This window comes from Canis lupus, chromosome 5 (genome assembly GCF_003254725.2).
Source record: "Canis lupus dingo isolate Sandy chromosome 5, ASM325472v2, whole genome shotgun sequence".
In the NCBI taxonomy this organism is placed as follows: Eukaryota; Metazoa; Chordata; class Mammalia; order Carnivora; family Canidae; genus Canis; species Canis lupus.
In genome coordinates this window covers 73589185-73616167 of record NC_064247.1, presented here as the reverse complement: position 1 = coordinate 73616167, position 26983 = coordinate 73589185, and the positions used below count along the sequence as shown (strand labels likewise).

The following is a 26983-nucleotide window of genomic DNA, read 5'->3' as shown; positions in this document are numbered from 1 at the left end:
TCTTAAATTAGTTTGATTCCTCTGTGTGTGATCTCACACAGAAAATCAGTTGGAGCCATGGTATTAAAATGAGGAAATTTAATGTTTGAAGGCCCAGGAGACAAAATACGTGCTTCAGGGAAAGAGGCTGTTTCATCTTTGAACGTGATATTTTCTTGATGAAAACACACAGGGAGCTTCTGTCCGCAATCTCATTCTGTCAGTGACCCTTGATCCGTGAGCTAAGCCTCATCCCTACCATTGTTCGGGACCGGGGGTGTGCTAAACAGTGCTTTCCCAGGCAGACCTACCTTGGGAAGTGAACGCACTGGGCCCTCTTACTCCCGATTTGTCTAAATGGCTGTAGTCCCCAGAGCTCAATGTAGGATAGTTATCTTCTGTGAGGGAAATGGTAATGATTCATTTCTTGGGCTGGCATTGACTACACACCCAGACTGGATGGGAGGAAGTATGCTTTTTGGTTATAAAATAGTTAATGTCTGAAATGAAGCAGAACTGGTTTTGAGTCCTGGATCTGATTGTTTTAGCGACCTGTCTGACCTTAGGAAAATGACTTTGGCTTTTATTACCTCAGTTTGCTCATCTGTAATATGGGTATACTTACAGCACCTATGGGGTATTTTCTTTGTGGGAAGGTAAAAAGAGATAAATATGTCTAAAGTATCTAGCAATGATGTTGGCATATTTAATATTTGTAATTTGAATTAAGTCTTTGTCATATAGTATATGTTTAATATATATTAATGGGAAGGAGGAGATGCAAAGAATAAGGCATTAAAAAGTCCCTCCAGACTTCATGAAGCTTTCTGGATGGAGTCCCTATTCAGATTCCAAAGGGCACAAGACTGATATCAAAGGTGGTCCAGACAGGATGTGCCATGAGATACGCAAGAAGAATCAGGTGAATTTCTGAAGGAACAGGAGAGGAAACAGAGCCAAGATGTATTGTCTCCTCCTGTGTGCCAGAAGCTGGGCCAAGCTCATGGATCTTCAACAAGAAGACCAGTCACTTCTGCTCTGATTTCTTTTTCCTTTAGTTCAGTTCTGCCAACCATCATGGACTTCTAGGCTCCCCTCTTTCTTTTCGCTTCCCTATTTTGTCTTCTCACAAGGTAGCTTCATGTGCTTCTCCTGCAATGAGCTTCCTGATAATTGGAGAGATGGTGGCCTTCTGCCCCAGATGCCTTGTGCAAGTGTAGCAAGGCTCAATGCAGAGCCCCAATTTTTTTCCCCAATTTTCAAATATCAAGGAAGGAATCTTAATGGCCCACATACCAGCCTCTGGATCTCTCTTCCTCTCTCTGCCTGGCCCAAGGGAATGATGTGCTTGGCAACATTTGCATCTCATGCCCTCCAACCCTGACCTAGAAGAATAGAACATCATGATTGATTGCTCTACTAGGAACGCATGAAGGGTATGTGTATGTGTGTGTTGGGGGGTGGGTATATACTCTGAAAGGAATGGAGGGCAGTTATCAGAAGACAAGGGTAAGAAACACACTGAACTGGTCAAAATGGTAGCCACCGCGGGGAATGGGTGACTGAACTTCACCACAAAAAGTGACGAATCAGAGAAGGGACTGGAGAAGCCAGCTCCATTTCCTATCCTAGGACCTTATATTCTTAGCACAAAGTGATTGAATCATCTAAATGACATATGTATTTTCAACTTTGAGGCCCATTGTCCTTTTTTTACTTCTTTAAAAATTTTGAATTCAATTAATTGACATATAATGTATTGTTAGTTTCAGAGGTAGATGTCAGTGATTCATCAGTCTTATATAACACCCAGTGCTCATTACATCATGTGCCCTCCTTAATGCCCATCTCCCAGTTATCCCATCCCCTCATCCCCCTCCCCTCCAGGATCTCTCAGATTGTTTCCTATGATTAAGAGTCTCTTATAGTTTGTCTCCCTGTCTGATTTTGTCTTGTTTTATTTTTCCTCTCTTCCCCTATGATCCTTTGTTTTGTTTCCTACATTCTACATATGAGTGAGATCATATGGTAATTGTCTTTCTCTGATTGACTTACTTTGCTCAGCATAATAAATACCCTCTAGTTCCATCCAAGGCCCACTATCTTTTAAATCTCTTTGGTAACCTTGGGAATTCTGGAAACTTGTTCTATTATCATTTAACTGCTGAATATCAAGCCTAATGCTTGGTTAACAGTAGGCACTCAATAAATGTCTGGGGAATGAACGAATACATTACCGACTTTCCCTCAAACGTTAGGTGCACAAGTTGCAGCAACTTTCTGCAGAAGTTGCTGTGTCACTTGCAAATACCAGTAGTATTTACTTTCCTAATATGGGGGCAGCTGGTCCACGCCAGTGTGGTTTCTAGCTCCCCTCTGTCACCTCCACTTCCTCTCCAGCATGTGGGGCTTCTAGTGGAGACTTGAGAGGACACCCAAGGAGGGTACCAAATGTTTTCAGATGGTTTGATTTTACGTCTTCTTGATACAATTTGTTCTCTTGAAACTGGATGTTGGCTTTTTGAATTCTCTAATAACTACTTTCCCTAGGCTGGGAAATGTGGGTCTCTGACTTCTCAAGATGTCTATAATTTTCTCCTTCTTGACATCCCACTGCCTCAAGTGTTGGAGGCCCAGGATCTTAAAGAGAACCCTCGGTGCTGTGTCTGGGGATTATTCCTCCTGGAGCACTTTACTCAAGTGTTCCTGCGCTGTTTGTCTACCAGGGGACCCAGGCCCCAGCAGCCTGGATGCTCAAACAGTATTTAAGCAAACTTCTGAGGCAATCATTTCACGATATACACATATATCACATCATTATGCTGTACGTCTTCACCTGAAGCAATGTTATATGTCAGTTATAGCTCAGTAACACTGGAAAATAAATCAGTTATTTCAAACTACTGGAGGGGAAAACCTAGTCTTTTTAAAACAAAGAGTATGTCCATGATAGCTCCTACTTTCCTTAGTAGGTATCAGGACCCCCCCGCCTTGACACCTGCCAGGTAGGTGCAGGGGTTTCCTAGGGGGTGCTGCCCTGACACTCACAAACTGTTCTCCTGGTTGCCCCATTGATTCTGACCCCCTCCTTTTGCCCTGTTCCATCCCTCCTACTGTACACTGGAGCCACCCCACTATGTTCCCCATTTCTTCTCCATCCCTGGTGCTGTAGCCCTCTGCTTGGACCATGGCACCCTTTCTACTTCATACAGGTGAAAAGCATCAATATGCTACCTTATGTGTTCATGCCTCTGCTGTTCAGAGCTAGTAAATGTAACACTCTTTCGTTAATTACTTCTCATCGCTATTATCATAATGACTCTTATTGAGTATTTATGCTAAGTGTTTTATAGGAACTTCTAGGATACCAAACATTTCACAGATGAAGATGCACGATCAAAGAAGTGTGGGAACTTGCTCAAGATCACACAACTAATTAGACAAAGAGAGCTGATGTTGATTGAGCCAGGGCTCGCTCTCTCTCTCTCTCTCTCTCTCTCCCTCTCCAGGGATTTTGTACCCATTGTCCACTGCTCTGTCCTAGACTTAGCCCCCCTGGAGATGATGGGTGATTCGCATAGTAGCATATACCTCATATCAGAAGCAAGCCCTTCCCTGCCTTGAATTGCCACAGGTGGTTTCACCCAGAATTACTTATATTCTCCAACTCACATTTCACTTAGGATGAATCTTTTTTCTTTTCCCCAGAAGGCTTAGCTGCTCTTCATGATCCATAGTGGCAGCTCCACTGGCCCAGACAGTCTGAGTTCTACAGTGAACTCTGATGAGGCTCTCAAGCTGTAACTCTGTAGTCCCCCCTCCTTCCTCCCAATGCAGACATAGGTGCCTCTTCAAATGGACTATCCATCAAGTTACAGACTTCGTTTTTTTTAAATTCCTTGTCTAAGATCAGAAACAATTGTTTTTCATTTGTCTATACTATACCCAGTTCATCAACTAATGATGAACTATTATCACTATTATCACTATTCTTCTGATTTGCCTGAAGGATCTTGTAAGTGGACATGTTTTTACCCTCCCCACTAGACTCACTAACATTGTACTTATTGGGGGACCTTCATAATAAACTCTGAGCCCACATTCTGCAGCCAGAACCCAGGATGTGAAATGCAGCTAGCAATGTGCCCACCTTCCCCAAACATTCCTTCCAGGTTTATCTGCTTTCGGATCCCTGAGAGCCTTCTCTGACTGCAGACAAGTCCTTGCCTCTGGGACTCCTCCTCCATAGGAAATAAACAGCAAAGGTGATTTTCACCCTCCTACTCCCTTGGAGCCCCTCATCCTCTCTGTCCTCAGCCAGCAGCAGCACTTGTGGGAGACTCGACTTCTTGCTTTTGCTCTTTTAACATTGTCTTTGCATTTCCTATTCTTCTTTACCCCTTTTGTATCCTTGACGTAGGTGGGTCTGTTCATTCTTGAATAGAAGCCCAACTTCCAATATAATTTCAAAGCACTGTCAAATTCTGTTGAGTCCTTTGGAAAACACCAGTGCTAGATCCATTTGTGCTACAGAGAAAAGCCTCCCAAAAATGTCCTCTTCCCATCTCCATCCCCCCATGCCTCCTGCTAACCTCCAGGCTGGCCCCCAGTGCTCTTCAAACACCTCCAGACTCTCAAATCCTACCCTTGGATCTCTTGTCTTATACATTTATCTCTGCTCACCTTTCACGCCTATTCTTTTATCTTCCAGAAGTAAATCTCTACTCTTCCTAAAGCACATCAGGACTTTGATCCTCTGTTTACCTCCTTCCTGCTCCACCAAAGTACACAACAAGGCTGAGATCATTCCCTTCAGCAAGAGGGAAAGAAAGAGCTTGAGTCATTCCTATGTTCCTACAGACACCTTCAGTGGAGGAATGGTTTTTGCAAGACCAGACCATGCCCTGTGCTAAGCATGAGAAAGGTGGATTTTAAGACAAACTCTTCTGCCTTGGAGCTGCACATTGTCTATGGGGAAGGCAGCAGGGTAGTGACTCTGCTACTGCCTCCTTCTTAGGCTAATTACATTTAAATATTAATTAGCCTAAATTAAAAGTTCAGTTCCTTAATCACTCTAGCCACATTTCAAGTGTTTGGTAACCACATATGGCCAGTGGCCTCTAAATTAGACAGGCCAGGTACAGAATATTTCCACTGCTGCAGAATGTTCAGTTGGACAGTTGGCTGCTCTTGTCTTCAGCTCACTTTTTCCCTACGAAACAATTGTTATACTAAACATTGTTTTTATCAGTAGCAATGACTTAGAGGATAACTGTCATGTTATAGCGAAAATGGACTTTTTCTTTGTGGGGCCCTTGCCCCTCTGGGTCTCCAGTGAGAAGTCAAGCAGGAACTGCTTTGTACTGTCTGACACTGCTTTCTTCCTTCCGTTGAGAGGTGGGATGAAGCAGAAGAGGTCAGGAGAACAGGAGCAAAGGAGACACCCTTTTCCTAAGTGACACTTTCCTGGAGACACCTCTCTGATTCCTGCAAAGCGAGTTAGTAACTGCCCTCTCTAGCTATGACCCTTGTACCGGCTCTTGTTAGGGGGGAGTGTCACACAATGTAGTCACTTATTTGTTGATCTCTGAACTCCTGGGAAGCAGAGCTGCCATTGTCACCGTGGTAACATTAATGCTGAGCCAAGCCCCAAGCCATGGAGGGGCTGCTGAGTTTCAATCGAATTAGATTGAATGTTCTACATAACCAATCCCTGCCAGGCACTTGTTTGAAGTCAAAGACTTGGTCAACGTCTAACATGGGACCCAGAGATTTTAACCATTTTTTGGAACCTTCTCAGGAACAAATACCTGCTGTGTCCCCAGGAGAGGCTACAAGTAAATAAATAACTCTAGGTCCAAAAATCAAGGGATGAGTCTTGGCATCCAGCAGAACTTGTTTTAAACCCATTGGTACCATGCTTGTCTGCTTCTGTTGAAAGCTGGCTCTTGATATTTAGATTCTCAATCATTGGCCATTTTGTTCCATGTTTGGAATACTACCGAAGTGTGGTTTGAATACTAATTGGGACATATGGCTTGAATATATTTCCTCTCTCAGAGGGAACAGAACAGACGTGTACAACGCTAGCCCAAACTGTGGCCCTCATCATCCTCCAGATTTTGTGGCTATGGGGCTCTGGGGGTGGGATGGGGCAACGATAGGATTTTTTACTTCATTAGCAAAATGGTAGATAACTAAACATCAGATGTGTCAGAGAACCTCATATGTTTCAATGGCCACAGTGGTCTGTTTATCCAAAAATAGTGGTTAGAGAGGGTGGGCAGGGACATGTGGAGTGGAACACTGAGGGAGCCAGTGTGAGGAACCACAGGCCAGCGATGGGAAGAAGGGGGTCTGAGCATCCCTTCCAACCACTGATGGAACACGGGTGGCTTCTCTATCCTGAGGTCCATCCAGGACAGTTCTGGCTGTTTTCAAATGAGAGGTGCCATTTGAGATTTGCATAAAAGGTGTCCTTGTTTTAGACAATGAGTGGGGTTTTTTTTTGCCCTCCCCCAGCAGATTGGTATCAGTCTTGAGATAACAAAACAGGTGCTTACACAAGCCCAAAAAGAAAAAAAAAGGGGTGGGGGTGGGGAATTTGGAAGCAAGATTTTCTGAGATCAAGGCCTATTGTCCTGGGCTTTCTCAAGTTATCAGCTGAGATGAAGAAACAAAAACAAAAATGTCAGCTCTGGGGAGATGAGGGAATGGCTCAGACATCTGCTTCTTTGCCTCCCTTGGATTCGGAGTTAAATGCTTTGATGAACATACGCAACAGCAAGATGAGTGCAGAATAAAGAAGGCACACCTCCCCCTTTGCTCAGAGCAAAGCCTCACGTGTGGCCCTCTCGCTCTTCCCGGAGCTGGCGGAGGTGCCCACGGATGCTCCCCAAGCCGAGCAAATCCCACACTTCCCCCCTGGAGTGTGACAGCGTTCTCCTTCATGTCCACGTAGCTTCCAGTATCCTGTAACCTCTGACTTCATACAGACCCATAGAAAGCCCCAAACTCCTATTTTTCCTGGACCTTCCCAAGCGATTTACCTGCATGTATTTTTTTAAAAGATTTTATTTATCTATTCATGAGAGACACAGAGAGGCAGAGACACAGGCAGAGGGAGAAGCAGGCTCCTTACGAGGAGCCCCATGTGGGACTCGATCCCAGGACCCCAGGATCACAACCTAAGCCAAAGGCAGACACTCAACCACTGAGCCACCCAGGTGTCCCACCTGCATGTATTTTGAAAATCCATCTGCCTTTTACCTTTTTTGTTTTTCTCAGTCTCTGTCCTTTCCTTGGTGCTTTGATCTCTTCAATTCCTGCCTTTCCCTTTCCTCTTATTTTCTCAGATTGGGGCGTAAAGATCTCATTCTCTTTTCCTCCCTCTCTGCATTAGTTATAAAACGCCCAGAACTTTCCTCCTCAGGGGCCACTATGCAAAGGAGCTCCATAAATATTCACCATCAGTGACAACTGCTTTGTGCCCACAGGGAATAAAACCTGGAAAAGGAAGAATGTGCCACCCCTCTCGTAGTGGATACTGGGTACACCACCTGGAATCATCTTTTAGGACCCAGGACCCAGACTGAGGGTGGCTGAGTGCTCCCAGTTATATCCCTGCTGAGGCATTGGCCAAGGCTGCACTCCCTCCCATGACAAGCTGATGTGAGGGTATGAAGGCCTAGTCCCCTGGCCTTGATTCACGGTGACTCGAGGGGCCATCCTAGCTCTGGAACTTTCCATGGCCAGATGGAGTCTTTTTTACTACTACGTCAGTATTTAACTTCTTCCTCCGCCCAGGCCAACTGCCTCACGAGAGCACCCCTTGTGTTGTTTCCTAGAGCTCCCCCCATCACACCTGCATGCAAATCTCAGGCTCAGAGTCTGCTTCCCAAGGAACCTGACCTGTGACACTTCTTTGTGTCGTGATGGTGGGAGTGGGGGATGGTGGTGACAATGACAGCAGCTCACATTTATTGAGTACTTACTCTGTGTGAGGCACTCTGTTTTACATGTAGTGTCGCATACGATCCACACCAATACCCCATAGGGTGAGCGTGTTGCTACCCCATTTGTGAGATGAATAAACTAAAGCTCAAGGATTGCAGCAACTCACTTGAGGGGGAGTCAGAAAGCTAATGCTAAGGACCTAAATTTAGCTTTAGTGCTTGCAGAGGAACACTAGAACAATTCCTTGGGAAATTTTTTCTAGGGGTCAGTGTTCTGATTTCATGGTTACCTTGTGGGATAGCAAATGTCCTGGTGGCTGTGTGAGCACTCTGTGTATACCTCTGTGAAGCCACCCATCACGCCGTACTGTAATCAGCTCTTATAATCTTGCAGCCCCCTGTTCCCTCTGTATATCCAGTCCTTAGAATATGCTCAGGATGTAGGAAGTGTTCATTGTGGCAGATGAGTCGAGAAGCCCTCTCTCTGTAACTGGGAAAACTGAGTGATGGTCTCTCGAAAGCAAAGCACAGTAGCAAAAAGTACAGCCTTTGGACTCACACTGTTTGCTTTTACACCTTGGCTTTGTGAACCTCAACATGCCTTGGTTTTATTCTCTGTAAAATGTGGTAATGGGATTTATCTCTTGGCGTTGTTATGGTTGCTGTAAAAATTATGCTTATGAAACCCTCAATCCCATGCCTGCTACATAGCAAGTATCCCATAAATGTTATCTAGCCACAATTAGTAGCCACAGATCATCCCTTTTGTCCCCATGCTCTATCATCAGAGAAATTAGAATAGGGGTTTCTACATATCTGCCAGCTTATGGAGGGGGAACCCTCCAATTGTCACAAATCCCTATGAGAAAACCCTTTTCAGAAAGAGTACATCTGTTCTTTGGGGGAACAGCTGGCTTTGGGCTACTAGAGCGATTTTTCTCAACCCTAACAGCACATGAGAATATGTGTGTGGGCTAAAGCGACTCATTGCTGGGTCAGGATATACACCTTTAGAAAAAGAAAAAAAATCATATATATATATAAGTGAACATCATAATAATCTAACTTGTGACCCAGAAAATGACTGTACTAGGCTCTATCAGGCTGCACCCTCTGTGGTCAGCAGTTACTACTACAGAGGAAGGGGACTGACTGCCATCACCCACAAAGACCAAGGTCTCATGGTCTTACTGGGTGAGTACTTGTTACACACAAATTCAAAGGTCTTGGAGAGGTTCGTAGGAGCTCATGATTTCAAGAAACTTAAGACATGTCAGCTATTCCTGTGTTTTAGATCCCCTCCCATGACATCTTCCATGATCTTCACAAATACCCCAAGTCACCAAGAACGTGACAACCTATATTTTTATCAGCAGTTAGGGCATAGATGTAAGTGGCATGATAATCATGTTTTCAGAGGATACAAATTCAAGAGGAAGAGCCAATATTTTGGATGAAGGAATTAGGATCCAAAAAAGAGCCAGACAAATTGGCATGATGAAGCTAATCTAATAAGACCACATTTCACAAGGATACATATAATCCTTTGGACTGGGATCAAAAAATTCAAGTGCCCTAGAGAACAATTGAGAGAGCTTTCCATTTTCTTATCTATTTAATCATCGTCTATTAATTTTTACCTTGCCTCATTCCAAAAAGGACTTGAAGTAGCTTAAAAAGAAAGGATATGGCAGTCGTTCACTAAGTGGCATCCCCAGACCAGCAGCAGCGGCATCACCTGGAAACTCGCTAGAAATGCAAAGTCTTGGACCTCACCCCAGACCTGCTGAGTCAGAAACTCAGCAGTGGGGCCCTACAATCTGCATTTTAACAAGCCCTCTGGGGAATTCTGATACATAATAAGTTTTGAGATGTGTTATCATAGAGTTTAAGGTTTTTTGTTTTTTGTTTTTTTTAAAGAAACTCCAAAGCATTCAGAAAGTTAAGATGAAGTTGAGTGTTAGGATGACAGAATGAATACCATAAAGCTCTGCAGTTGGGTGGCGGCAGGGGGAGGGCTGCAAATTTGGCTCAGCTTCCTATTAGCCAATGCAAAGAAAGGAATACCATTAGTTTATAAACTTCTGGGACCGTAAGATCCATACAAATCAGTCCTTGTGCTTATGTATGAGGAACAGTTCCTCTGTCTTCATAAAGAAGCAAATATATATTGTAACACATGATATACTCAACAATATTCCCTAGTAGGTAAAATAATAGGCTTCTGAAGGGGATTGGCCATCTCTCTCTTAATTGAACCAATGACGAGGCAATACTTGGGATTTCTATTGAATGTGAGATCAGAATATATGATGGGGTTCTTTCTACTGATCTGTGTCAACAGAAGTAAGCTGCTGGAAAAGGGAGGTTTTCATGGTACTGTTCTCTGTGTTGTGGTCGGACGATGTTCGGATTCCCATGGCCAATGCTCAAGAGTACTGACAATAGGGGGAAGGAACTAAAAGACAAGAGATCTACAATCCTTTCGTATAAGCAACCCCTCCCCACTTCCTTTCACCTAGGGAATAAAAGACAGTGGAACTTCTCCATATCTACTTGCCTCTTCTTTGCTAAACATCTTTGGGCCAATTTTATCTCAAATTGGAAACTTCATAAACCATAGCCGATTCTTCCATCATCCACTTAGTGGTGTCCTGTAATAAATAATTTGTGTCTTCTTCAAGATATTAGCATATCTAAAAGAAATGGACAGCTCCCAGACATGAGCTTTGAGGACAGGAATACATAGTAGTCCACCATGGTGTACAGTTAACAGAACGACTATCCTAGTGGTCAACAACGCAAGGCTGGAAGTCATATGAAAAGGGCTCGTACCCCAGTTGTCATACACAAGGTATTTATCTTCTCCAGGCCTGACCTTCCTCTTGCACAAAATGGAGAATGAAATGGTCCATGCTTTAATGGATGTAGCATCATCAGGGGAGCAATATTTGTTGACTCTAGCAGAACATAAAAAGAAGACAGCTAAACTTCTCTCATGAGACGTTACAAGGTTAGCATCCATCACTTAGTAGATAACAGAAAATAAAGGATAGGGGTCATGGTATTTTGCCTCCCTTCTAAATAGGATCTAAGCATCCCCAATCAATGTCTTTTCCTAAAACCACCAAGCATTCCTTCCTATTTACCTAAGTTTTTTTTTTTTTTTTTTTAAGATTTTTAAATTTATTTATGAGAGAGAGTGAGAGAGCACAAAGGGTAAAGGGGGAGAAATAGGCTCCTTACTGAGCAGGGAGACTGATGCGAGCTCAATCCCAGGACCCTAGGATCATGACCTGAGCTGAAGGCAAACGCTTAACTGAGCCACTCAGGTAACCCCCCTATTTACTTACCTAAGTTTTGATGTGATAATATCTTAAGGGGAGTGCACAGGACAAAGGAGTGCCAAGTGAACAGCGTGGGAGAGCTGGGGAGGGCTTCGGAGACTCGGCCAAGGCCCTTGCATGCATGGACGGCCGCATCTACTTGTATCTAAGAGTTCTTGGTGTCATGGGATACACAACAAGCAAGGAGTTTGAAGACCTTAGTTCAAGTCTCAGCTCCGCCATGTGCTAATTGTGTTGTCTTTGACAAGTCAGGTTGCTTGCTAAGGAATCTTGTTATTCACATCTATTTAATGGGAATAATAACATCTGTACTTGTGCCTTTCTGGGGTGTTACAAGGTCTAATTCGATGTGTATGAAAGCACACTGCAAACTGCACCATGCGGTTCAGATGTAACAGAGGATTCTTTTTTAAAAGGACTATCCCCACATTTCCCTGTGTCTTCTATAACATCTCTCGTCCTTTGCTTTGAGGTTTTGGGGGTCCCTTTGTCAAACCTGTCTTCATTCCTTCACGATCCAATGTCTTGTTAATAACCATTTAAACGTGGGCTTTGAATAAGAATATGGGAGGAAACACTTAAGGCCTGTTTTGTTAAAATTATACTAATCTTTGAGAAAGCTAAGATTATCCAGCAGAATACTATGTCAAGCACTTTCCAGCACTATTTTATTTCTTGCAACAATCTTAAATGTTTAAGAGCCATATAAGTATTAGATAAGAGAGACATCTGAAGATTAGCCCCTGTGTGAGGCCGGGTCATGAAAATAGTCACTGCCATCCCAAAACAATCTCTAAGTGAAGATCAAATTATCTTAGAGAATACTGGAAACTATAATTAAGAAGGTGTATAGGTTGGCAAAAGAAAAGTGTTAGACCCCAGTTTAAGTCCATGGCTTCACTCTTCACTGTCTGTGTGGCCTTGGGCAAATAACTTATCATCTCTACACAGGGTTACTGGTTTTGTTTTTAAAAAAACGAAGTCAATAATGTCTGTCCGCTGGATGATTTAGGGTTATTGATTACGGTATTTGTTTTAGTTTGTCTTTTGGCTTCATGAGACAGTGACCGCACACGTAACCCAAACAAAGAGGTTCTCTGTTCTAAAGACAGGTGTGGAGTAGCAAAAGAATCCTGGGAAATCGGAGGGCAGGGGGCTCGCTGGGCCTGGGCCTCACTGGAGACTGGACCTTCACAATCTTAGCAACTTGGCAAAGAAGTTTGTAAAGCCCATCCGGGGGCAAGCTGTTGGGTTGCTTCTGAGGCTCTTTGTCTTTTTCTTTTAATTTCCCTACCTACTGGCTTTTTCACTTATGCTTCCCCAGAGTGTAGGTCAGTAGGTCCCTCTAGCTCAGTTTTATCTTTTGACGTCCTCTCTGATTAGTTGTTTTCTTGCTACAGGCTTCCTAATTCAGAGTCTTTGAGAGAACATTCAGTTCTTAGATCAGCTCGTTTATTTCATACAATGCAATGGATTCCTGCTTAGAGTAGGAATGGCCGTTCCTCCAACACTGGGCCCACCACTGGTGCAATCAGCTGTCAGAAAGATAAGTTATAAACGTGGCCCCTTGGACATGTCACTTCAGCAAGGGCAGTGGGCGAAGTTCCCATAAAGAGGTGTGGTATGGGGATGTCTGGGTGGCTAAGTGGTTGAGCCTGGGATCAGGTCCTGCATCAAGTTCTTGCAGGGAGCCTACTTCTCCCTCTGCCGACATCTCTGCCTCTCTCTGTGTGTCTCTTATGAATAAATAAATAAAATCTTGGGATGCCTGGGTGGCTCAGCAGTTGAGCGTCTACCTTTGGCCCAGGGTGTGATCCTGGAGTCCCGGGATCGAGTCCCACATCAGGCTCCCTGCGAGGAGCCTGCTTCTCCTTCTGCCTACGTCTCTGCCTCTCTCTGTGTCTCTCACGAATAAATAAATAAAATCTTTTAAAAACAAGAGGTGTTGCATGTAAGGGCTCAAGTTCTAGACTCTGCTTGCATTCAGATCCTGATTTTGACAGTTTTTAGAGATGTGACCTTAAGCAAATTACTTCAACTTGCTCATCTCAGTTTTCTCATCTGAAAAATGGGTGATAGTTCATACCTCGTAGTATTATGATTAGGTCTTAAATAACGAAAGTAAAGCACTTAGCACAATTCTTGCTACAAAGGGAACTCTCAGTAAATGCTAGCTATGTCCTTATCAGGAGCAGGTGTGTGGGCAGGCAGTTGGAAATAGGTCTGGTACAACATGTAGAGGTACTCCGCTAACCATTGTTCATCAACGTCCCCTGGGATATGCCTACTTCACGGTGCTTTCCTGAAGATGGGCAGCGCTCTCCATGCCCTTGACAGAATTGCTGCTTGCCTCACTGCGGAGGTGGGGTGCTACGGGCTCTTATAAAGTCAGTCTTGGGACGCCTGGGTGGCTCAGTGGTTAAGCGTCTGCCTTTGGCTCAGGTCGTGATCCCGAGGTCCTGGGATCGAGTCCTGCATTGGGCTCCCCTCAGGGAGCCTGCTTCTCCCCCTGCCTGTGTCTCTGCCTCTCTCTGTTTCTCACAAATAAATAAAAATAAAAATAAAAATAAAAAAATAAAGTCAGTCTTACTTTGCCCTTCTCACTGAATTTGAGTAGCTGGGCTCTCAATTTATAATCAGTGTGCCCACTTCATGCTGGATAGGGGTAGAAGGCAGCCCGATTGAATAGCATTACAAGCATCTAGGATGAAACCTTCTCCAGGGGGCTAGTATGTTTACAGAACTGTCAAGTAATTTCTTCTGGCATTTCTCCATCAGGGTCTTGGGAAATCATAGGGTTTCATTCAAAGGAGAACACAGTGAGCTAATATATGCATGAAACGAGATGGAGTGCTTGATTTGGGAGATAGGAATTCCTTTTATTGTTACGTGGTGATGCTTTATTTATTTGGTTATGTTGGAAAAAGGGCTGTTTCACAGAAGTGGAGCTTATGGGTAGCTCAGTTTTCCCATCACAGCTCTGAAACTATTTTTAACTCCCGTTTAATGGCAGTCTTCCTAAAATGTATCACATACTTCTGCATTCTTAAGAGAAGGCGCAAATTTAAATGTAAGCATTTACTGGATACTTGCTATGTACCTGGCATCATGTGTAGGTGTTTACCTGCCATGAATTTTCCCAACATCCCTGTGAGACAGGTACTACCAGAGCCTCCATTTTAGTGACAAGGAAATGGAGGTTTACAGAGGCTAAGGAGCTGGTCCAAAGACACAGGTGGAAGTGGTGAAATTGAGATTGGTGCTCAGGCCTCTCCAAGCTCTTAAGAAACTGGCCATGCTACTGGAGGACAGTTTGGTTAGACAATGGCCCTAAGAACTATTAGCAATCAAAGTGTAGCATCTTTGGAGGTCTACGTACACATTCCAGCAACGTGTCCCTTACTTCGAGCACCCCTTGGCCACTTGTTGAAAGGAGTTAGGACTCAAACGGGCAGCACCTCTCTTTGAATACTCATGAATATTCCTTCATTTGGCAGATGTTACTTGAGTACTTGTATGTTGCTGTGGGCCTGATGCATGCCGGGGACTCTGGAAACAAAGAAATATGAGGCATTCTGCTGCCTTTGAGGAGGACACACATTAGAGATACTTCAGCTAGGGCCACTGTGAAACTTGCTTGATGTGTGGCCAGGAAAACCTTGAGAAGGTGGCCACTCTTGAACCCACCTTTCAAGGAAGTCATCTCCTCATCGTTACCCATTTTCAATGGGTGAGACTAATGACCAGGAGATTTAGGTAGAATTTGATGTTTCCTTTTCTCCAGAGAGGCCGAGGAAGGAATGAGCAAGCTTTGAATCATCTTGCTTGGAAAAGAAGCTGTGGCCAGATGCTAATGGACCTTGAGCCAGACTAAGCAGTTTGGTTTCTATAACCCAAGTCTTTCTTAGAATGGTGGCTTATACACTCTACCTACATTGTGCGTGCTCTCTAATAAATAAATAAAATCCTTTAAAAATGGGGGATTATGAAAACAGGAAGTACATTAGAACATCTGGCAAAAAAAAATACATGTTCAGTGGGATGTGTTTTCTCATTTGATTAGTAAATGACTGTTCAGCGCAGTTTCCAAGACTAGCTCTTAAAAAGTTAACAACAGTTTGGAGCACTGATGTTATTAAAATCAAGTATATGGCTTTCCAAGGTGATGGCTTAATATATCTTAATGGTAGCTTTCCTGTTTCAAAAGTAATATGTTAATCGAAGAGACCTAGTCACTTTTTTCATCCAAAGAGAACTAAGATCTTTGAAGCAAACCTTCCAGTATTACCATATCCATTGGTCCATCCATTTGATCTCACTTCTTCTAGTTACACTCCCCCAGTTGGATGTAACATCGTCCCTCGATGGCTCGTATTTGCCATTATGGGTGCTGTGTATGGCACAGTGCTGGGATGAGTTTGTGTAATGACTAATTGTGTGTCAATTATTTCGAGACCTTTTAAATTTGTCTTCTCTCTCTTTCTCTTTCTCATAGATGGCTGATGGCCATTGTGTCTGGCTGCTTTCCATGTGTCTTCTTATAACTTCTTCCTAGTATGTTCTTTACCCTTGAGGAAGTGCTAGCATGGCTAATGACCAGGCTAGCCGACACGTGTTATTAGAGTAAGAGTTAGCAGGCTCTGAATGAGGCCAAGGGGGCTGTCGTTTAAATCAGAGGGTAACATCTGCAACGGTCATTCTAACTGCCAGGAAAGCATTCCCTGTTTATAGAGATCATTGTTTTTGCTTTCTTAGTGACATCCGCCAAATGACTTACTATTAGGCATATTTTACCATAAAGAAACAAAAGAAAGGAGAGGAACAGGGGAGGGGAGAGAGGGTCAAAAAGGGAATGTAAAAAAAGTCAAGCCCATGCGTTCCGTTGGATTCATTTGGAATGTCTCTTTTCACATCTGCTGTTCACAGTGGTTTGAACTTCATTGACTTGATGGTGCGACAGGGGAACATCGACAACCCTCCCAAGACTCCCCTAGTGCCAGGATTTGAATGTTCTGGGATTGTTGAAGCTCTGGGGGACAGCGTGAAAGGATACGAGGTAATATTTCAACTCATGATGGAAAAAAGTAATACCTATTTGGAATCTGTTGAGATAATAAAAGATGATGAAAAAAATGTTTGAGAGAATCTATGGTGTGTGTCATTGTTGTCGTCTTATTGGTCGGTCTTATTAACATGTTTATAAATGATAGGATTTTCCACATGCCTCATGCCTTTCTCATGTACCATCTTGGTTGCTCCTGGGAACAGCCTGGTGAAGTGGCCAGGGCAAAATCTGTCTTCCCTTTGCTCATGTAAGGTAGCTGTTAGTAAGAATTCCTGGCCTTGGATTAACTAGGTGTGCATACCCCCTCACCCTACCCATGGCTCCCATTTTCCCACTATCTCAGGCTCAGAAACCAGCTACAAAACATATAAGAGAAATGGGGAGAAATATCCCTGTATTTCATAATCTGGTTCCTTTAACTATCTGCTTAACTGATGCATTTAAGAAATCATTTATAAATGATTATTTCAGACACTGGGGAAGTGACATTTTTGAATGATGATTTTAAAGGCATAGGGTAGAGGCACCTTCCAATGAAACAGAATTAGCCATGGGTTGATGGCTTTGGGAATAGGGCAATGGATAAAAAGGGTTATTTTATTTTTCTGGCTCTTTTGTATGTGTTAAAAATTCTCCATAATAAAAAATTTTTAATCGATGAAAAGATATATGACCCTTCCTACCCCTGTAATGCAAATCAAATAGAATCCAGTCTCTTAAAAACTGAAAAACTGTGGGCAAATCAATTGCACAAAACTGCAGCAGTTTGGAGTGAGAAAAACCAATGCCAATCAGGTACGAGAGCTCTTGCGCATAACTTAAGTGCTTCCCCAGGGAGAGATGAATAGAGCTAACATTTGAGAATCCACCAGAACCAGAAACATGGACACGTCATCCTTCTTCCGCCTTCCCACAATGATGCAAGGTAAAGATTGTTATTATCCCTTTGGAGGTGAGGTTCAGAAGGGTACAGTTGTTTCCGGTGAAGTCAGAAAGGTAGCCAAACATGGATTCAAGTCACCAGATCTTCACCCATTTCCAACCTGCAAAAGCTGCAGGGCTAAATGCAGAGACGAAAATCCTACAAATGCAATGCCAAAATGCCCTTGGCATCAAATTGGAGCCCGCCACTCAGGCTCAGTGCGTCTGAGCCTCGACATACTCTGAAAATATCTGTATGTTCCAAATTCACTGTGATGAATGTCTGAAAATCTCATCCCACACATCAGTCTTTATGTCACTGGTTTCCAGATATTACAGCAGAGAAGTATAAGAAAGAAGTAAATGTACTTTTCTTTTCTTTCATATGACTTCGCATTTTTCTGTCCCCAGGTAAGCAATATTACCAGAGGCAGCGCCAACGCTCCCTGAAAGTGCTGCATATGAGAAATATTATCTGTTCTTCGCTCCTCTACCTGGTCCCAAAGGAAAAGATCATGCTACTAATGCTATTAATCCTGAGCATTGCATAAATAATCCATTGTTTTAGAATATAACAGTAGATGGGGATGTTGTTGGCCTCGGTTTAGAAGGAGGACATACTATGCTTGATTATGTGTTTTTCCCTTATATATGATCTTTCTTCTGATGCTTAGGCTTTGCTTACTTATTGTCAATCCTACCCTTCACTCCCACTCCCCTCCAGTGACTTTTAGCTGCACAAACAAATGAAGGAAGCCACCTCCAGGTTTCCTTTCAGGGTGTGACTTGGGGGAAAACCAATACTAATATCCCCTCTATAATTTTTTTAAAGATTTTATTTATTTATTTGTTACTAAGAGAGAGAGAGAGGCAGAGACACAGGCAGAGGGAGGAGCAGGCTCCCTGCATGGAGCCTGACATGGGACTCGATCCCAGGTCTCCAGGATCATACCCTGGGCTGAAGGCAGCGCTAAACCACTGAGCCACCTGGGCTGCCCTCCCTCTATAATTTTGACTTAAGATTTTTAGTCATGTCACAGATGGAATTTCACGGGGCGGTACACTGAATAGCTTTCTTGGTTTGATCTACTGCAAGGGAAGCTTGCAAAGTTGTCTCCAGAGGCACAGCAGTAAAGGAGTAATTGGGGCTCAGTCACCCAGGACTAATTTCTTTTTATTAACAAAATCAAATAATGAGATGAATTGGATATTAAAAAAAAAAAAAGCTGCCTACCTCTGGACTCAGGTTAGGGCTGATGTGATGGCTAAGCCACTCTTGCCATTTTTATAATGTAATGATGGAGCAAAGTTGAATGAGAGACCTGGAGTGGTCAACCCTGGTGTGCTGGCTGTGACCATCATTGCCAAGGTGGTTGAGCTACTTTTCACTGCCCTCTGTGTTGGCACAGGGCCATCATACTCCATGATGTTATGTACCTTTGGATGCATGATTCTATGCAAAAAAAAAAAAGGATGCCAGTGTTGCCTTGATTATCCTCTGGTCTAAGTGGTTGCATTTAAAATGGTAAATCCCAACATTCATCATTTGGTCTTCAACCCTTCCAGGGATTGAGAGACTCCCTGCCAGTGGGGCAGCCTCTCCTTTCCATCAGTTCTATGGGATGAGAAACCAGTCTGTTCTTTTTAAGAGTTAACACTGAGTGTTCTTTCCTCACTTTCTATGCACCATGACAAATACACTGCATGCATATTATATTAATCTCCCCATAAGGACCCTTTCCTAATATACTTATTTTACAGTTGAGGAAACATAAAGAGTTACACTAATATTCTCAGAGGTGGTAGGTCCCCCTGGTGTACACCCTTAGAGAACCATGTCTTCTTTGTAGCGCCTACCTCAGGTGTGATGAATTAATCACTTGTATTTGGAATCAGCCTTGCCAGACTTAAATCCTTGCTCAGCTACTCCCTAGCTGCATGACCTTGGGCATGTGCTTTCATCTCTCTCAGCCTCAATTTCAATGTCTGGAAAATCTATAATCATTCATCTGTAATGTGAGCTCTTATAGACCCATCTCATAGGAGGCTTTTGTTGTTGTTTGTTGAGTAGGGAAGAAGAGAAGTGCTAAGCTTCAGAGAAAATAAAACAGGAGACTCAGTTATAAATATATAAAAACTAAAGCACACGAGTATGAAAGCCATTCATTTATTGAAAATTCACTCTGAGCACAGCAGTTTGAAGATTATGTTTGAAAGTTGCAGTCCAAGCAACTAATGTCAAAGAGCAGAGTGGTTTGACTTCACCAGCGCTTGGCAGTTCACACAAGCTCCTAGGATCAGTTCACTCATTTGTATTTCCCTTTAATAATGATATGGAAAAGCTTAGCATGCCATGGTAACCACTCTATAGGGAAGAATGCTTTATTTCTTATTTTTTTTGCATGATGTCTGGCTATGTAAACAACTGATAAAAAAGAACACAGTATTTGGCCATGCCTTCCTAGGGGTTTTGTAAAGATCAGATGAGTTAAAGCATGTGATGCCCTTAGGACAATGCCTATTATATGGTATGTGTTCCAAAAAAGGGTTAGTTGTTATTCACACCTCACGGTATCCTATTTTGCTCTAAGTCTAGTTGTTCTTGTTCAGTCTTCTGCACTTAGATTTACATGGCTCTTCTGATCACATCTACTGTGATCCGTAATTCAGAGCTAACCTGTGATGCAAATACCCCAATAAACTAGCCTGGCAGGGAATCCCTAAGGAGCAGCATAAAACGAATGAGAGTGATTTTTATTCCCAGCTCTGCCCATTTAAACTTCCTTATGGCTTAATTTTCCTCAACTCCCAAACAGAGATGGGATGAGAGGTTGAGTGGGTAAAATGAGCTTCTGACACGAACATGGCCTGGTGTGTGATGTGACGGCGTTGTATAGTTATGCTTGAGAAGAAGGGTAGAGAACCTGGCTTCCGTAGTCCCTGGCAAGTTTTCATAGATGGGCTTCAGAGCATCCACAAATGCCTTGGAATTGGGAGGCAGGTGAGGGGGTGCATATTTGAGGGTTTGGTTGTTTTGTTGTGTTTTCAGGAAAGGAATCTATAGTTTCCATTTAGGTTCCTAAGAGGATTTGAGAAATCTTTAAGAAAAGAGTAATAAGTTTCCATTAACCCTGTGCCTCCCCGTTTCCAGATCGGGGACCGTGTCATGGCATTTGTCAATTACAATGCCTGGGCAGAGGTGGTCTGCACGCCAGTGGAGTTTGTCTACAAGATCCCAGATGACATGAGCTTCTCGGAGGCCGCTGCATTCCCCATGAACTTCGTCACAGCCTATATGATGCTCTTTGAAGTTGCCAATCTCCGAGAAGGGATGTCTGTGCTCGTGCACTCAGCTGGTGGCGGCGTGGTAAGTTGGTTGGTTGTGCGTCCTTTTCCTCAAAATCATAAGGGTGAAAGTGGACTGATATCCAGTTAACAGTGGCATTCCTGTGTGAGCTATGTCCACTAGTAGTGATGATCTCTGTGGTTCTGGATGAAGCTCACATGCCTGGCAGAACTCCCCATCCATTGGGAGTAGGATGACTGTGTTAGGGGTAGGATGAACCTCTGGAGTTTGAGAGGTCTCCAAGATGGCATATTAGGACTCAGTGGGTCTCAGAGATGGTTTCAGTCTTGGTAGCACACTAAGCTGTGATGTCAGTCATTGTGTGATGCCTCATAAGTCACATACGACTAATATTATCTGAAACGCCAAAATGGTAGATGACTTACTTCTTCAATAAGTTGCCATGGATCCTAGGTTGTTCCCATATTAGTGACATCTTTATTCATTCGTGTTCTGATATATTTTCTTGAGTGGGAGAGGTGAATGGAGATCGTATTAGCACACTGGGAATTACACATGAACCTAAGAATAGCTGTGAGAGTGGTTGAATAAGCAAATATCACCTATCAGGTGTGTCTTTGATAAGGGGAGAAATAATGGAAATACAAAATTCCTGCCCTGCAGTTTTGAGATGGCAGAAATTTCTTCTATGGTTTGGCTATATCTCAGTGCCAGTCTGTCAGTACATATTGCATGGCTGCCACACAGAACGCACTGTGTTCCCATCGCAATCTACTGGGACTGGAGTAGAACTTCAGTCTTTCTGAGCATGAGAGGTCTAACTCATTAATTCAGCAAGTATTTATTGAATATATACCATATTCTGGATTCTTATAGGTTAGAGATTTAAAAGAGACGTTCCTAATACACCCTTTAATAGGGTTTGTTCTCAGTACTGGTGATTTTGTGGTTTGGTGAGCTCAGAAATGAGCTTGTATGTTGGGGTCTATCTTGAAGATGTTTTCATTGGGGGTTCTCCCAACATCATTTTTTTTCTTATCTTGGATTTCTACAACTATCAAAACCCTACATGGTGTAAAGCGCATTTCTGTTTTCCTTTCCAAGAGGACAGACTCTCCTACGAAAACATGAAGGCAAAGATGTGAAACTTTAGGAATGCCTTATGAGGAATATCTTCCATCGCTTTAGCAAATGTGCTGATGTCTCCTGACCATGAGTAAAGATATAATAAAAGCTAAACATCCTTAGAAAAGAAATGGATTTCATTGCCAGCGAATCTACTAACAGCAAGCAAGCCATTTAGAATGCTGGCATTTATGGTCTCAGCGTGCTCAGCATACCGGAGACAGAGACTTGGGAGACTTGTTTTCATATCGTCAACATAAGCTCCAGTCTCTACAGTGGTGCTGGGCCCAGTTTGGCTGGGGCCCAGTGTTTAAACATGTTTCCTTTCGTGTGTGTGTGTGTGTGTGTGTGTGTGTATGTGTTTCATTTTGAGTTTGTCCCTGGAACAAAGAGGAATGTATCAGGGGCATGTGTCTCACAAAAGGGAAGAAAATCTTGGAAAATAACAAAAGTTTTTATCATGCCTTATTCTGGGCTTCTAGACATTAAAAGAATAAGACCCAAAATGCAAAATAGATGAAGGCAAACAGGGGGAAGAGACAATGAGGTTGCAAGATAAGTGGGTGCCCATAACGTGGACTCTGATGTCCTAAAGTTCTTCCTTCCTAATAGTCAGTGCAAAGAGGGAAAAACAATCAGCCATTTGAGCTGGTGTTCATTTAAGAGGAAACAGACCAATTAGCAGGGGAACCGCAGCTAGTACTGGGTCTGAGACTGGAAGTATTTCTCTGTGGTTTCTCATAAGAAACGTATGCTGACATGCGATAAACCATCTTCCGCAAAACTGTTATAGTAAATGCAACTATTTCCGTGATGCTTTTGCTTATGATGTGCCCCAGATGTCATCTAATAGCACCAAATTAAAGCAATATTTTGTGAAAGTAAATATCCTGGGGCCAAAAGGAGACGGCCTGGTTTAACCTCTGGAGAGTTTAAAGGTGTCATTGGACAGCTCAACACTCAGGTGAGTGGGTCTCCTTGAATGGTGTTTCAACCAAGATTTGACAGATGGTGTGCAGCACTGAGTTCAAGGTGACCATTAGAGGAAAGACTTTTGGCCAAGTGCAGATCCACATATCTGAATACTCAACCAAACTGGGTGGAGTTGACACTATCTTATAAAAATTGAGCAGTCCTAGGGAAAGCCCAGACCATTCCATTGCTCCACTGTGGAAAGACCAGGCAGAGCTAGATTCCCCCCAAAGAAACAAATAGACACTGCTCTCATGGTGGGGGGATCTCCCTAGGGAGTACTTTTTATGTGCTCTCTGTGGTACCCTGAGGAGAAATGGAGGTACTTCCCACCACTGTTGAACAAATCTGGTAAGTGCAGCCTCTGGCTCATGATTGTGGTGGTAGCAGGATTATGACCTCCCACTGAGGTCCATGCCCTCATCCCTGGCATCTGTGAGTAGTTTACCTTGCATGGCAAAGGAATTTTGTGATGTGATTAAGGAAAGGACCTTCAGATGGATAGATTTGCCTGGATTACCCAGGTGTGCCCAATGTCATCCCAAGGGTCTTTACAGATGGAAAAAGAAGGTAGAAGAGTCAGAAAGAGATTTAAAGATGTTACACTGCAGGCTTTGCTGATGAGGAAGAGACCACAAGCCAAGGCATGTGGGCGGGCTCTAGCTGCCGGAAAAGACAGGGAAATGGGCTCTCCCCTGGAGCTTCTGGAAAGGAACAGCCCCACTAACACTTTGATTTTAGCCTAGTGAAATCCATTTTGGACTTCTAATCTCCAGAACCAAATATAATACAACTGTGTTGGGTTTTTTTGGGAACCACTATTTGTGAGTAGTTCTAATTGCAGCCACAATAGGAAGTGAATACAGCTACATTTCCTGGGCTGCCTCCCTTCTCGTGGTGGAGAGCCCACAAGGACTTGAAAAAAATGCAAGTAGCAAGCAGCAGAACAAGGATTCGCTCCCAAGTCTGGCTGATTCCAAAACCTATTCTCTCCATTAGACAACTCAGAATGTTAGGAGAACCCAGATCATTCATTCCTTCATTTATTCATTTGACAAATATTTGTTCAACCTCTACCCAGTGTTAACTGTAGAACCAAGGGCTGTGGTCAGTACCTGTTTTCTCACTTGATGTTGATGACATGACAAAGATTAAACCTAATTAGGAAAGGGGCACCTGGGTGGCTCAGAAGGTTAAGCATCCAACCCTTGATTTCAGCTCAGGTCATGATCTCAGGGTCGTGAGATCAGACTCCGTGTCTGGCTCTGCACTGGGCATAGAGCCTGTTTAAGATTCTCTCTCTCCCTTTCCCTCTGCCCATCTCCCTCACCTTCTCTCCCTCTCTAAAAAACCCCACAAAACCCCTAATTAGGATAAAGTTTCCTAAGTCGAGTTAATATGAAGTTTGCAGTTCTAACAGCACCAAGACTTCCATCTGATTTTTATCAAAAGTTGGGGGAACTTACAGACAGAATGTGAGGAATGCCCGCCTACAGCGTGATTTTGAAGAACACTAATACAGCACAGCAGCACCCTCTTATCCAAGGGGATTACATTCCAAGAACCCCCAGTGGATGCCCGAAACTGCAGGTGTATCAGACCCTATGTAGACCATGTTTTTTCTTACCTGTGCGCACCTATGACAAAGTTTAACTTCTAAATTAGGCACAGTAAGCGATTAACAACAACAGTGATAAATAGAATAACTGCAACAGTGTTTTGTAATAAAAGCCTTATGAATGTGATCTCTCTCTCTCTCTCTCTCTCTCTCTCAAAATACCTTATTGGGCTGTATTCCCCCTTCTTGTGATGATGCAAGATGACAAAATGCCCATGTACTGCTGACTTGAAATGAGGTGAATGATGTAGGCATTGGGATGTAGCGTTAGGCTACTACCGACCTTCTGACCAAACATCAGAAGGAGGATCATCTGCTTCCTGACCCAGGTGGACTGTGGGTAGCTGAAACTGTGGAAAGAGAAACCGTGGCTAAGGGGGAATCGCTGTATAGGAAAATCATTCGATCCAGAGCAGGTTAGTCTCTCCGTGGAATTGCCGGAGTGTCTACACTGCTCTGTCATGTCTTTGAAGACACGTTCTCACTGACAATAACAGAACCAGATGGTCTGAGAAGGGAGGTCCCTCAAATCATTTCTTTCGATTCTGGCCGAAAATGGTCTGACAATCTCTTAGAGGAGAAGTAACAAGAAAAGCAACCGAGAGGGGCTCACGTCGGGACCCCATGACGGGGACGATTTTGCTGCCCGGCCCATTTGACAAGCTGCTGTGACTTGGAGCATCTTGACTGGAAAGGGCTTGGTTTCTGCCGAGCAGCACATCCGTCACTCTGTGGTTACTTGTGTCTGTGTCCGACATTGATGCTTTCCAGGTTTTGGCGTCCTTTTACCTGTTCATCATGTCATCTGAACAGAGAGGAGCAGCCTGCGATGGCCCAGAGACTTGGAAAGGATAGCAGAGCTCAAGTTCCTGACAGACTCAAATGGCTACTACTCAAGTTCTATTCATTATGGATGGGGCATTTCCTGTGCCTTTCAAATCATCATAAAGGAGGGAGAGCCAGGATCTTTGGAGGAGGCATCCTGAGGCTCCCCTACCTCATGCGGTCCTCCCTGAATGGCCAACTAGCCATACATCAGGTTAACATTAAAGTGGCAGAACCTGGGAAGAGTAGGGGTCCTTGGTGGGTTGGACGGTTGGGACGTATCAGATAGTCATTCCATTTTAGCAGGAAGGACATGACCATCTGCAGAATCACTACTTGAGAATATTTTGTTGAAAATAAAATCCTCATTGATCATGAAAGTTACCAGCATCTACCCAGCCAGCCTAGCCAGCAACCCATGAGTTGTGGGGAGCCCTTCTCCTGTATGCAGTAAATTTCCATATCCTATGATTCATTCTTTTATTCATTCGCTCATCCACCACAGAGGTGCAAGGGCCCACTCAGTTCCAGACATCAGATTAGGCACTAGGCACTCAGCAGAGGGTGCCCAAGGAAGTGGCATTTGCACCGCGATCTCAGGGTGCCCAAGGAAGTGGCATTTGCACTGCGATCTCAGGATGATAAGCAGGCATGCTGGATAAGACTGGAGGTGGAGGTGGAGGGTAAGGCGTTTGTGAGAAATAGAGGCAGGGGTAGATATAAAGAATTCCGGCCAACAGGATGTTTTTTATAGCCACCCGCCTCTCCCTGCCCCATCTCCTGCTGGTTTTCTCATGGCCCTGGCCTCTCTCACCCACTTTCCTGTAGCAGGCATTTGATTGCCTTTCCATGCACAGTCCCCTCTCTTAAGTCAGCTCTGTACTTGCAGCCAAAATGCCAATCCGCTCTTGTCACTCCTTGCTTATAACCCATGGAGACTCCCACTGTTGATAGGATTGAGTTCAGTCTCCTGAGCTTCTTGGCACAAATGGCCCTCATTTTCTGGATCTTGTCTTTCCCTCTGGCCGCTTCTCGCCATCCCTCTTCTTTCAGTAACACGGAAACACTCACAGGTTCCACAGGTGTGTGGCTGAACTGGCTGCCCAGCCAGGGACAGCATTTCCAATCCCCTCTCCCTTATCCCTGCCCCTGTGTCCAGCTGGGGCACACACCCGAGCTCAAGCCAATGGGACGTGGCAGGGGCCATGTGATGCTTCTCACTTCCAGGCCTGCCCCTTCCTGTGAGACCTTCCATGCTCTCTGTCTTTGTGGTTTCCTGGCAGGTGGCAAGGCTGACCTGGGAGTACATGTTGAAGATGGTAGAAACTTCGCCAGCTCAGGACCCTCAATGACTGCCTTTTCATGCCACGTCCTGTCCCTGCCCCTACCCCACTGCCATTTAGGCTTTATGCGAGCAGGGGAAGAAAAGAAACTCTGTTGTCTTGATTCCTGAGATTCCAGGGATTGCCTGTCACAGCAGCTAGCGTTGCATTTCCATTACTCCACACACAGGGCGCCTGGCTCTCCTGCATCCCCAGGCTGTACCCACCTCCTCCCTCTGCTGTCCCTGGGGTAACGGCAAAGGCACAGGCCCTGGAGGCAGACAGTCTACCTCCACAGCCCACCTCCTCTGGCGAGCTGCTCATCTTCTCAGTAATGGGAATACTGACATTACATTTATTCTGCAGAGGGTTTTTGTGTATGTCAAATGCGTTGATGCTCAGGAAGCACTTAACATAGGACCAGACACAAAGTGTTAGCTATTATCATTATTATTATCATCATCATCATCATCATCATCATTTGTTGGTTTGCTTATCTTATCCCCTCCCCCAAGCTCTAAGCCCTATCCCAGAGCACCTGGGTCTT

At 43.9% G+C, this 26983-nt stretch overlaps 1 protein-coding gene and 1 non-coding gene across 2 annotated transcripts in view; one reads left to right on the top strand and one right to left on the bottom strand.

Moving 5' to 3' along the window:
* Positions 1-26983, top strand: part of VAT1L (vesicle amine transport 1 like) — a 147001-nt gene that overhangs the window by 8754 nt on the left and 111264 nt on the right. Inside the window, exons 2-3 of the mRNA XM_025426916.3 lie at positions 16208-16337; positions 20419-20634. Coding sequence (XP_025282701.1) covers positions 16208-16337; positions 20419-20634 — 346 coding nt within the window. The remainder of the gene's footprint in view (positions 1-16207; positions 16338-20418; positions 20635-26983) is intronic.
* Positions 19576-19724, bottom strand: LOC112647680 (small nucleolar RNA SNORA15). The gene has a single exon (XR_003128426.1). It is a non-coding gene; the product is annotated as a small nucleolar RNA SNORA15 (small nucleolar RNA).